The sequence below is a fragment of the Ctenocephalides felis genome, unplaced genomic scaffold (genome assembly GCF_003426905.1).
Source record: "Ctenocephalides felis isolate EL2017-DRISC unplaced genomic scaffold, ASM342690v1 CF-g0.4_SCAFFOLD_01492, whole genome shotgun sequence".
NCBI lineage: Eukaryota > Metazoa > Arthropoda > Insecta > Siphonaptera > Pulicidae > Ctenocephalides > Ctenocephalides felis.
The window spans coordinates 61,287,088-61,300,061 of NW_020537646.1; the positions used below are offsets into that span (position 1 = coordinate 61,287,088).

At 30.2% G+C, this 12,974-nt stretch overlaps 1 protein-coding gene across 1 annotated transcript in view; it reads right to left on the reverse strand.

Annotated features, from left to right (window-relative positions):
* LOC113371472 (proton-coupled amino acid transporter-like protein CG1139) overlaps positions 1-12,974 on the reverse strand; it is a 117,104-nt gene that overhangs the window by 29,356 nt on the left and 74,774 nt on the right. Inside the window, exon 2 of the mRNA XM_026612093.1 lies at positions 1,256-1,387. Coding sequence (XP_026467878.1) covers positions 1,256-1,387 — 132 coding nt within the window. The remainder of the gene's footprint in view (positions 1-1,255; positions 1,388-12,974) is intronic.

The following is a 12,974-nucleotide window of genomic DNA, read 5'->3' on the forward strand; positions in this document are numbered from 1 at the left end:
TGACTCTAAATAATTAAGTATTATGTTTAACTCTCTTGGTAACATTTTTTTGCCAATCTGAAACCATGCACTACTTGCATCAGTTAATATATCTAAAATAGAGCCAAACATTGTAAACAAATTTTGAATTAAAAATATGGTGAACATTAGTAAAAAAAATTAGTTATTGGTTGAACATTACCTCTAAACATATTCATTTTTTTGAACTTAATGACTATGTAGTCCTTAGGATCATATCAAGAACATATGTAGATAATTATTCGATGAACACACGCTCGTTAATTTTCTTGCATTGATTTTATTCTCTAAATTTTCAAGATGTGAATTTTTTAAAAGTAAAATTAGTACTGAATCATTTGTTAAAACAAAATTATTTTATAGTTGAAATTCTCTTTGTGTAAAACATTAATATACTAATTTTATAACACAAGATCGTCATTTAAGGAATATTCAACCTTTCATTTTCATTTCAACACCTAAAATACGTTTCAGTACAATTATACTCACCTTCTTTGTCGGTTCCATATTCAATACTTTTGCAGCTGACTGTTTAACTAATTTTAACATCTGATAATACAATATATATAAAAACAATTACTATATAACGATTCGATAAATAAAATATCTTACAATTCAAAAATATACGATAAAATATTCAGTTCTGCGTTCACAATGTACAGAATTAATCTATATTAAATTTGACATTCCGAGCATAAAACACTTAACGGCTTTTTTTAAAGGCAAATCTATGTGACAATGTAACGTAGCTCGCCACGTACCGGCAACTACGAACAAAGCAGTATATAATACGTATAAACGCGTCGACGGTGGTTAAAAGTCACGACTATACGTAACAGCATCGTTTTTTTTTTTGACGTAACATTAGTTTCGTAACGATAGTTACAAAATGAGTTACTTGGTTTTAACACTAGTGGTTTACTGGGCCTTATATTGCATGTTTTGACTATTTTAGTCTATTCTCACAATTTTTTTGCGGTAATTTTTTAACGATGTGTTTAATTGTTTCTTCAATGGTCGGTTATCAAACTTTTGCCGCATCTACTTTATCTGATGTTTTACTATATTTGGTGTAGCACTTGTTCATGCAGATTATTAGCAGGCGCATAGTATTTGTGGTCATTAATGTTAGGCGTTTTGCAGCCGGATGTTGTCCATATTGTTTCCAAGTGGCATCATGTGTTGTGAAATGAAACAAAACTAATAGTTTTTAATTTAATTTGTATATATGACTTACGTCGTGGGATGTTCCACTTTCCTATGTTCATAAGGATCATAATATTCATCCTTTAAATTATTTTTGACGTCCTGGAGTTCCACACCAAAGACATTGTCATTGAGTTTGCTGTCAATGCTGGTCGCAAGACTACTGAAAATTTTAATGATTTATTATAGATTATATATTATTGATTATAAAATAATTATTAGCTATTAATTATATTAATAATAATATATATTGAAACGTATTATAAATGAACATATAAAAAGTTAAGAAGTTTTACAAAGCTTAGTTTTCTTTTAAAGCAATGAAATAAAAACGTAATATTTTAATGCATATTATCAATTCGTGAAGCGCAAAATTTAAGATATTGAATTGATCTAGACTGCTCGCAAAACAAAAGAAAAATACATCAAATGTCAAATCACGTGTCAAAAACAAAAAAGGAATCTTTAAAAATGTCTTTCATTGTTGTCACGCATTTTTTAACTTATGGATAAACTTTAGTATCTTAATATTGTTTTTTGATTTTTTTGTGATTTTGTTCTACTTATTCGAGTGATGCAGGCATCCTTATATTTTGTTGATAATTTTTATAGCAAGATCAGTAGCAAACATTAGCAAATGTTTTCAGTAAAAAACTATTCATTGAACGAAGAGTTTAGTGTCTTATTAATTTTTTTTGATAACATTCATATATCAAACAATTTATGTTTAAACATGTGTATTATAATAATTATTAAGAAATTGCATACATCTCATTTTCATATATATATTAAGCTTTTTAATATAATATATATATATATATATATATATATATATACTCGTATATATGTATATATTAATAAATTAATATAAGTAAGATTCAAATAGGTATATAAATGGGTATAATTCATAGATCGGAATGTACATTTTACTAGAAGTTCTACACTTTGCCACAACCAGTAGCGCCTCTAGCGTTGCAAGGCGCAATTATTCTGATTACTCGGAAATATCCTTCAGGTGAACTAAATATATAACTATATCTATGGTATAACTAATGTAAAATTTGTTACACAGTTTGTTTGTTAATACACAGTTTCATTAGATTAAAAATAATAAATAATTAATTTTTAATAATTTCAAATAAATAATTTCAACTTAGCACTTCAGTTTATATAATTCTTATAAATATTAGACAATGTTCTTTATTTTAAATCAGGTTGATTAATACTTTTTCACTTCAAAATATAAATTTTCTATGCGGTTTTAAAATAATTTGTCACCTTTTACTAAAACTTTAGTCTAGAGCCTGTGAACAATTTGACTAACCTGTTTTCACAAAGCTTGACATTATTTTAATGATATTTTATTAACGGTCCATTAAGAAAGTACCATTCTGGCAGTCATTCCGCGGTTGTGCCATCTTTCCTTCAATTCTTGAAAATGCCAAAAAAAATTCTTCATAACCTGTTCCCACAAGGCCCAAATTTTCGGGTGTATTCTTTTAATTGTTCAGAATGTATTTGTAAACATCCAGGCTATTCTGACGGTTGCAAGGGTCTGCAAGTTGAGTACATAATAGTCACTTGTATTTAAATAATTTATACGCCATTTTGTAGATCTTTTTGAAAACATCCGATATACCAAACTTCAATTTTGTATCTCACCTTATGGTCAAAATATCATTGAAAATATGCCAAAGTGGCCCCTTATTAGGGGGGTAAGTTATTGTAATGGGCCGAAAATCGAAATTGAAAATTTTTACATTTGTCGACGTTTTGAAGGTTTCTCAACATTTTGGCATACCTCAGAAAAAATTGATGTGTGTGTGTGTATGTATGTATGGATACAATTTTTTGTCTACGTTTTCGGGCGCACGGATCAACCGATTTGAATGGTTCAAAACACATTCGATTTCTATTGATAGGGAGATGTGCTGATTAGATTGGGAGAAGTGATTATTAGCTTCTGAGAATGGCAGGCCCAGCCATTTCGAAGTCACAAGGCTAAATGTGAGAAAAATGGCAGTTTTTGAGAGAACTAAGCGTCCAATTTAAATGATTCAAAGATCTGTCACCCCACTAGTTTGGTGTATGGCATCGTGTCTTAAAGCACATTGGTTGAACTTGTCGTACCGTAACGAAATTTTCGAAGAATACTGAATGTTTTTATAACGACACTTACAACGACATTTATTTTTCTCATCATTTTTTTCCCAACGTCTTTTTATCCCAATATCTCTCTACTCAACAGTTATAAAGTATCGCCCGGAGCTCTCTGAGTGATGGAAACGGAACACCAAAGTACAAACCAACGCCTCTACACTTGCTGTTAAACCGCCGTATAAACTATCCCTATCACTAGCATTACGCCCAATTATTCATCCTGCACATTTATCTATCTTTTCTATCCTATGCAATTATCTATCTATATATTCTATTTCTATCATTTTCATGTTCCCCTATTCTATCTATGTCATCTAATTATTCATAACTTTCTTTACTCAAAATCTTATTCATAATTTCTCTTACTCATCTTTATTTTATTTTAAGCAAACTCCTTTTATGACACTATATTATCGAAATATTTAAACGGATAAATTTTCTAATTATCATACTGAATTTACCTATCTCTAAGTAAAATATATTATTATTAGGGGGAAGTCCCGTAACGCCGTACGGCACCAAGGACCGGACACTCTATTTAACGCGTATTATTTAAGGAAGTAAAAATCTTTTCATTTCAAAATACAAGTGACAGGGACGCGGGGGCAAACAGGTGCAAGATCAAGCGCCAAGACTCAACTGTGACGCACACGGCAACGGCGGTAGCAACCCTTTGCTGTTTTAGGCACAAAATCACGGCGTCACCTAAATATCAATGGAAGTAATTCTAGCATATTTATGCATTTACATTCGAGTACGGTATGCAAAGATAAAAGTTATACTTGATTGTTATCCGTAAAATGGTAGAATATCATTAGATCTTTTAACCAATTTCAGTAGGTGCCATCAAATTAATGAAAATGTCTGTTCCTTAGCACCCGATACTATGTCGTCCCTTAGTGCCTGACGGTAAATATATTGATATTTCTTGTGAGAATTTACGTAATTTATTCCAATTAGTAAATTTTATTCTGTGCTAATGGTCACTACATACCGACATTTTTCGTATTTCCTAATCAAAGAATGAGAAGCTTATGAATGCATCAGCTGAGAGCATCGGTGTGGCCCAGCCAAACGGGTGGATGAATAGTGACTTTTTTTTGCAATATCTAAGAATATTTATCAAAGACACATGTGCAGACATTCCAGAGCGTGGAGATGGCTACATATGTGATCAATGTAGGATATTTTGAAATATCCGGTACTAGGTGCCACTGTTTAAAATCATATTTTTTGATAGCAAAGTTTGATTGATAGTATTAATTATTTTTTAGCAAAGATTGCGGTTTTGTCAATTTAGTTTGATTTATAACTTTATTGTCTAACATAAATCACAATTTAATAAACATTTCGTAAAATATTTTTTGATTTGTTTATAAATAACTTTAGGTGTCCCCCACTTGGAAACTTCCCCCTATAACTCGTTTTAGATTAGAAATTAGATTTCTATTTCCATTTCACTATTGACAGTATGAGCCATAATCAATCTTGATGTCAATGCGCTTAAATTAAAAATGACCAAAAACGCCCCGGTCGACTCAATTGCATCGGTGTCACCAAGAGCTTTCGCACTGAATTATATACAAGCTATTGGTAACTAATAAAAATTTGTCACAATTCAAATCCCTTTAAGCAGTTGTTTTCCGACGCATTCTCAAATAATGTCCGGCACCTCATATGCACGAAGGCAAATAACTCCGCAATTTTCAAAACTGCTCTAAATTTGTAGATAAAACATATCACAATAAAAATACTGTAGCGCAATAACGTAAACAAAACTAAAATGAAAAAGAAATTTGCTCATATTTTACAAACAGCTACATGCATTCGAAAATTATTGTAAACCCCTGAGTCAACAAAAATATATGAAAAGAAATATTTCCTAATATTAAAATATTTTTCATTTTACACTTACAGCTATCTAACCAAAATTTCTAACACATAAACAAAAAGCTTTTAGCCTTGGGTTGACATATAGAGACCAGCAGCTCGTTATACGAGAACATCCGACCGTCCGACTTCTGGACATCCATAATTTCACATATACTCGCCACACGCGTCATGAAAGTTTTTTTGAAAACGTAGGGATGAAACATTTACAATAAACGCAAAATTTCATACCTTTTCAATATAAGATTTTCACAAAATTTTCGAGGAATTCATCTTACCAAAAAAAAAAACTTACAAAAACGATATCTAAAACCTTTGTTTTAAATCAAAGCTATATTTTCAAAAACAAATTATATATATTTTCTATTAATAAAAATACCTTATGAAACAAATTAATATTTGTCAATGCAAGTTATTTATTATCCTAAATATATATTGTAATTTTAAAAATTACAAACCTTATCTAATTTTGACGAACAAAAGCCTTTCCTAAAAAAAATACGAACAAAAACTACAAACCCGCGCAATTGAAATTTGACGTATAATGACACAAATAAATAGATTCAGGATTTCAAAATTATTTTAAACCGCACTTAAATTTCTACTAAAATCAACAAATCACCTAATCAAAGCTCTAATAATTATTTGGACCACGCTATTTCTCGTTTTTGCACTAACACGTTTTGCGAAGTATCCCACAATTGCGCATAAATAATATAATCCAATCAAATCCAATACATGTAATATATATATATATATATATATATATATATATATATATATATATATATATATATATATATATATTTATATATATATATATATACTAGCTGACCCGGCAAACGTTGTTTTGCTAAATAAGGTATATTCTAAACCATTTCTAGAGAATCAAAAATATTAATATTTAAGTGCATAAGGATGTGTTGTTTGAATGCTGTATACAATTAGGTATTATAAAAACAATAAACCCCATTAGTTTGTCTATATTTTGTCAATACAATCAAACTGCATGTTTTATACACTTCCTATAGAAAACATCGTATAATCCAATCCGAGTCTTTTTTGGTCTTTCGGCTTATTAATTACGTTTCAACTTTTTCAGATTCTTTTTGGATTCTGAATTTTGTGTATAATTGTAAATAATACTACTGAGCTTATACAAAATTTTCAAATTTTTGCGAGAAGAGATAGAACATAAATATTTAAAATTCAAAAAAGTATTTCTTTTTACCTGCTTTTTGAAAAGTTTCAAGTAACATTCGGTGAATTAAAGTAAATTTAATATAAAGTATATATGTAGAGCAGGGCGAGGCATAAAGGTCCAATTTGACTTTTAGCAAATATAAACTATTGTGAAAACCATAACAATTATATCACAGCAAATAACACATATCAAACGAACAATTATCTGAGTTCAGTAAACTGCCGTCTACTTCATAATTGTAGAAATGTGCTTTTTTGATGTCTTTCAAAAATTTGGTATCTATAACTTTTTACCCTGTAGGCGGGGTAACTTGAAACAGCCAGGTGGCAAAAAGATTTAAAGCCTTATTATAGTTTTAAAGGTATTTTACAAAATAATTACATTTTTAACTAATGCTTAAAAACTACCAACGGAAGAAAATACTTTTATTATGGATTCTCAAAGATTACCGTTTATCTCCCCCATTCCAAAGAGTACCGTTTTCAAATCAAGGTTGTAGCTGGCTATACATCTTTTTTCCTCTACGTTCAAATATTGTTGTTAAACAATGCTTCACTTTACTGATTTTTGACACATCGGTAGTGGACTTTTTTAACCCCGGACCTTCATATATTACTATCTATTCCGCGATAAATTCTGGGAAATTATAACTGGAAAAATATTATTCGACAAAATGTCCATTTGATCGATATCAAATTTAGGTTCTAAAGGGTATGGGCGCATTGCCATATAGAATCGGCCCCACCCTGGTATTTAAATAATTTATACGCCATTTTATAGGTCTAAATGATAAAAACCGATATACCAATTTTCAACTTTGTATCTCATCTTATGGCCGAGATATCATTGAAAATATGTGAAAGTGGCCCCTTTTTTCAAACTCACTTTTTGACGTAACCATGAAAGATATCGAAAAAAAAATTTACGTGGTTCTATTCATATTGGCTTAGGCCACATAATGTAGAACAATCGATGCCAAATAATTAATTATTATTAGCTGAAAAAGATAAAATAATTTTTCAATTGATGTTTTCCGGTAGTGCGTTTAGTTGGACCACCTTCTAATTAGCGTTATTCGAAAGATTATTGCTTTATCTTTTAGTACTGAAAATATTGTTCAAGTCAATTTGGTGGAACACATTGGAAAATTGAAAAAACCGGAGCCAGTACACCCGCGCGTAACCCTAATAGTACCCTGCAATTGCATAGAGTTCGTTCGAACGCATAGCAGTGCGCGAAGCGCCCGAAACGGTTCCTAATAAATTCTGAATGTGACAATATTTATTATATAGTTATATGTATTCATATGAAATAATAATATAATGAAACATTGTAATTTCAACAAACCCAAGAAACCTTTCTTTTTTTTAATGATAATTGTAACATTGCGATTATAAAGCCCTTATTGTGGCCTATCTTTATCAGTACTACTCAATACTACAATACAAAAAGAAATATGACAAATGGTAATCTGAAATTCTTTGCTTTTGGTTATTTAAAATTCTTCAAAAATTATTTGCCATTTGATGTGGAAACTTTCTATATAGTACTTCAGGAATTTACAAAAATTATTACTGAAAGTATTCTAATAATCATTATTATTATTATTATTATTATTTCAAAGAGTGTAGGAATATAATTAGAATTGATGCCCAATCACGGCATATAAATAGGAAAAAATATAATGTTTATATTGAATATACTCCGCTTGGCACTAACTATCGAAGTATTTTAAGGTATTGCTGTAGTTGTCCCAATGGATTGAGGACTGTTGGTTGCTGTTCACATATTGCAGCTATCATATATTATATGTCATTTGCGAGGTATTTATCACGTATTATACGTCCATCAGAAATACTATCGAATATTTTTATAATAGAGGAAACTTCGGTTGCTATAAACCATGACAGTGATGACGATTAAAATAACAAAATATAATTTTAATTGATTTATTATTTATTTATTTAGCATACCGAAGTATTTGTGTAAATCATATGATACACTTGTAAATTTTAAAAGAACACCAATAAATTTTTAACTTCCCGTAGGGTAAGTTATTGTAATGGGCCGAAAATCGGAATTGAAAATTTTTATATTTCTCGACGTTTTGAAGGTTTCTGAACGTTTTGGCATACCTCAGAAAAAATGGATGTGTGTGTGTGTGTGTGTATGTATGTATGGATACAAATTTCCAGTCACGTTTTCGGGCGCACGGATCAACCGATTTGAATGGTTCAAAAAACATTCGATACCTATCGATCGGGAAAAGAGCTGATTAGTTTTTGGCAAAGGCAGGTAGAGCCGTTTCCGGGATACGGAGCAAAGAGTGCAGAAAATAGAAATCGACTTTTTGAGAGAACGGAGTATCCGATTTGAATGATCTAAAAAACATTCAATTAGTAATGATTGGGAGAAGTGTTTATTAGTTTTTGGCAAAGGTAGGTCCAGCCATTTCGAAGATACGGAGCTAAATATGTAAAAAATTGCAGTTTTTGAAAGAACTAAGCGTCCGATTTGAATGATTCAAAGAACTTTCTGCTTGTCTTAACAAAATAATTGATTTTGGAAAAAAAAAATTTGTTTAATTTTTTTTTTTTTTTAATTTTTTGTATATCGAAAATAATTCAGATTTTATTTTTAATTCTGACTATAGTTCTAATATACTTTAAACAAATAATTTCAACTTTGCAATTCAGTTTATAAAATACTTATAAATATTAGACAATGTCTCAATATTTATAATAATTTATTTGAAAACATTCAGTATTCCTCGAACATTTCGTTACGGTACGGGAAGTTCCAGCAATTTGCCTTAAGGCACGATGCCACCCACTCCACTAGTTATTTCTAATATTATAATTAAAATACTTTTATTACTTTAATTAAATTACTCACAGTGATAAATAAAAGAAATTGTATTTCAGAATTCAAAGTTCAGAATTTCTTAGGAACCGTTTCGAGCGCTTCGCGCACTGCTTTGCGTTCGAACGAACTCTATGCAATTGCAGGGTACTATTAGGGTTACGCGCGGGTGTACTGGCTCCGGTTTTTTCAATTTTTCAATGTGTTCCACCAAATTGATTTGAACAATATTTTCAGTACTGAAAGATAAAGCAATAATCTTTCGAATAACGCTAATTAGAAGGTGGTCCAACTAAACGCACTACCGGAAAACATCAATTGAAAAATTATTTTATCTTTTTCAGCTAATAATAATTAATTATTTGGCATCGATTGTTCTACATTATGTGGCCTAAGCCAATATGAATAGAACCACGTAAATTTTTTTTTCGATATCTTTTATGGTTACGTCAAAAAGTGAGTTTGAAAAAAGGGGTCACTTTCACATATTTTCAATGATATCTCGGCCATAAGATGAGAAACAAAGTTGAAAATTGGTATATCGGTTTTTATCATTTAGACCTATAAAATGGCGTATAAATTATATAAATACCAGGGTGGGGCCGATTCTATATGGCAATGCGCCCATACCCTTTAAATAACATAAATAAAAAATAATATAACCTAGAAAATGTTTTATAAATACCAATGAGCATATAATTATACAAAAAAGATCTTTTAGAGCACCGTGTTTGAGAAAAATATGCCAAAAATGCATTTTCATATTAACATATCAAAAAAGTTTATATTTTGAGTCTCTAGTAATACTTGGGGCCCCTTTACTAACGTTTTTGTATATAAATAAAACTACAAACAAAACTACTTACTACAAATTTATCATAAATAAATAATATTCGCGTAAAACATCCTATTAAACGTAATTGAACATCATCTGTCAAAAGCGTTTGACATGTCACGAAATTGCCACCGTCCATTGTTTTATTTAAATTACGCTTCTACAAAAATTTTCAAATTATAAATGTAAAGTTTCTACGCGGATTTGAAATAATTTCTCACCTTTTGGACTTTCTCTGGATTGGCACGAATTTTTCAAGACTAAGACTGTCCAAATCGATTCAGCCGTTTTCGAGTTTTATTCGGACATTTGAAAGAGAGCTCCATTTTTATATATAAGAAGATATATATATATATATATATATATATATATATATATACATCACTAAATATAATTTTGAGTATTTCAATAATCGTCTGGGCACTCAACTATGATAACAAAGAGTCAAACAAATCAGCACATGTATACCGATCTTATACTCGCGTAATCAAGAAATGCCGATTCTCCGCAAAAATCAAAACCCGAAATTAATGAATAAAAAAATAAAAAATAAAACGATGAAACTGTGAAAGTATATAAATAAATTAGCTGCAAATATACTAAACAATAACTAGTTGGTATTAGTATTTTGCCTTGAGGCAAGTTACATGAACTTCCAGAAATGTGTAAATAATCGACTTAATCAATAAAAAATAAATTAAGTTATGAGTGACTATAAGTATTCCGAGTGTATTTATTACACATCATTGAAAACGAACGAACGAACACGTTAACTCGGAGTTTTTTCTAAAAGCAAATTTTCAAAAATCAATAATGTTTATAATTGGACCAATTTCTGTAGGACTTTAATGCTTCAATATGTATATCAAGACCAAGTACGCTATCGTTACACCAAATAAATCGTCTAATTTTAATTTTAACAAAGGTCAAAAAACCTACTCATTTTCTCAAATTTTGATGAATTTTTAAAATTATACTACTTGTCGTAAGGCCGTAATATTTCAGTAAGTTTTATAAGACCATGATATATATCGCCAAAAAAAGTTCCATAAAAATCGGCTTACATTTTTTTTCAACAGTTAATTACAAGAAAACGGCTCGGTAGATTTTCACCTAAATCTAATCAGTATCATTCCTAACTATGATCTTTTGAACAGTTTTTAATTTTTTTAAATCGATTCTGTAGTATGAGCTTAAATGTTGACGAAAAGTTTTTTTTTTTTTAATTACAAAGGCTTGGCCGATCACAGCATAAGACCGACAAACGATGGTCCTTATTGAGATGCATAAAATGGCTTTTAAATTTCTGAAATCGGTTCAGGCGTCTTTGAGAAAACGTTGATCAAAAGTCTAATTTTGACAAATGCCAAAAAACGATACTAATTTTTGCAAACTTTGAAGAATGTTTAAAATTAAACGACTTGTCGTAGGGCCGTAATATTTTAGTGTGATCTAAAAGACTATGGTATTTACCGTCAATAAAAAATCATAACTAGCTGTAAGAGGAATTCTGAGTTAAGGCAATTAAGGCATCGTGCCTTAAGGCAAATTGCTGGTACTTTCCGTACCAAAAATTATTATTTTCTTAAAAACGATTAACATTTTTGAAAAAAAATTATTTCGAAAAAATAAGATATATGAGAAACTAAAAATTTGACAATTTTTTGAAAAAAAAATTAAAAAAAAAAAATATTTTTTTTTGAAAAAAAAATGTTCTATTTATTTTGACATATTTTGGAAAATCTGAACTTTTTTTCAAAACAATCGTACTACTTTAACTGCATAGAGGCAAAATATAAAGCGCGTAAGCGCCGCGTCGCTGTCTAACGGATAAACATTGGTACGGAACCGATAGAAATGTAAACAAAATTTATATTTATTGTTAAAATCTCTATAAAATATGTGATAATTTGATGTGCATATGTTTAATGATCATTTTTGACCGCCAAATGGCATTTTTTTACTTTTTTCGTTAGAACTCCGAAATCGCAAGACCTGCCCCTATGCAAATTTGACCAGTTCTTCATCTTGTCAATACAAGTAAAATATTTTTTGAATTAGTAAAATCGGATGCTCCGTTCTCTCAAAAACTGAGGTATCGCTTTTGGCACTTTTTGCCCCGTATCTTCAGAACGGTTAGACCTGCCTTTGCCAAAAACTAATCAGCACGTCTCGTTATCAATACAAATCGAATGTTCTTTGAATTATTCAAATCGGTTGATCGGTGTTTCCGAAATCGTCGACGAAAATTTGTATCCGCACACACATATATACACGCACACACACATACATACATCCATTTTTTCTAAGGTATGCCAAAATATTCAGATACCTCTGAAACGTAAAGATATATAAAAATTTTCATTTTCGATTTTTTTGCGATTACTATAACTTACCCTACGGGAAGTTAAAAAACATAGTTTTTTATTTAAAAAAAACTTTATTACAGGAAAACGGCCCGGCCAATCTTTATCAAAAACTAATCAGCACGATTCCGAACCAATATCTATCGAACGGTTTTTGAATTTTTAAAATCAATTTAGTATTCCGGGCTAAAACGTGGACGAATTTTTTCTCACTTAACTAATATCTTTCGAACAGTTTTTGATTTTTTAAAATCGATTCGATAGTATGAGCTTAAATATGCACGAAAAGTTTAACACTTTTTTAAATTACAAAGAAACGGCCCAACCGATCGCCGCACAAAACTCAGAAACGCTAGTCCTCATCAACATGGAATAGCTTTTAAATTTTTGAAATCGGTCCAGCCGTTTTTCGAGAAAACGTTGATTTACGGCA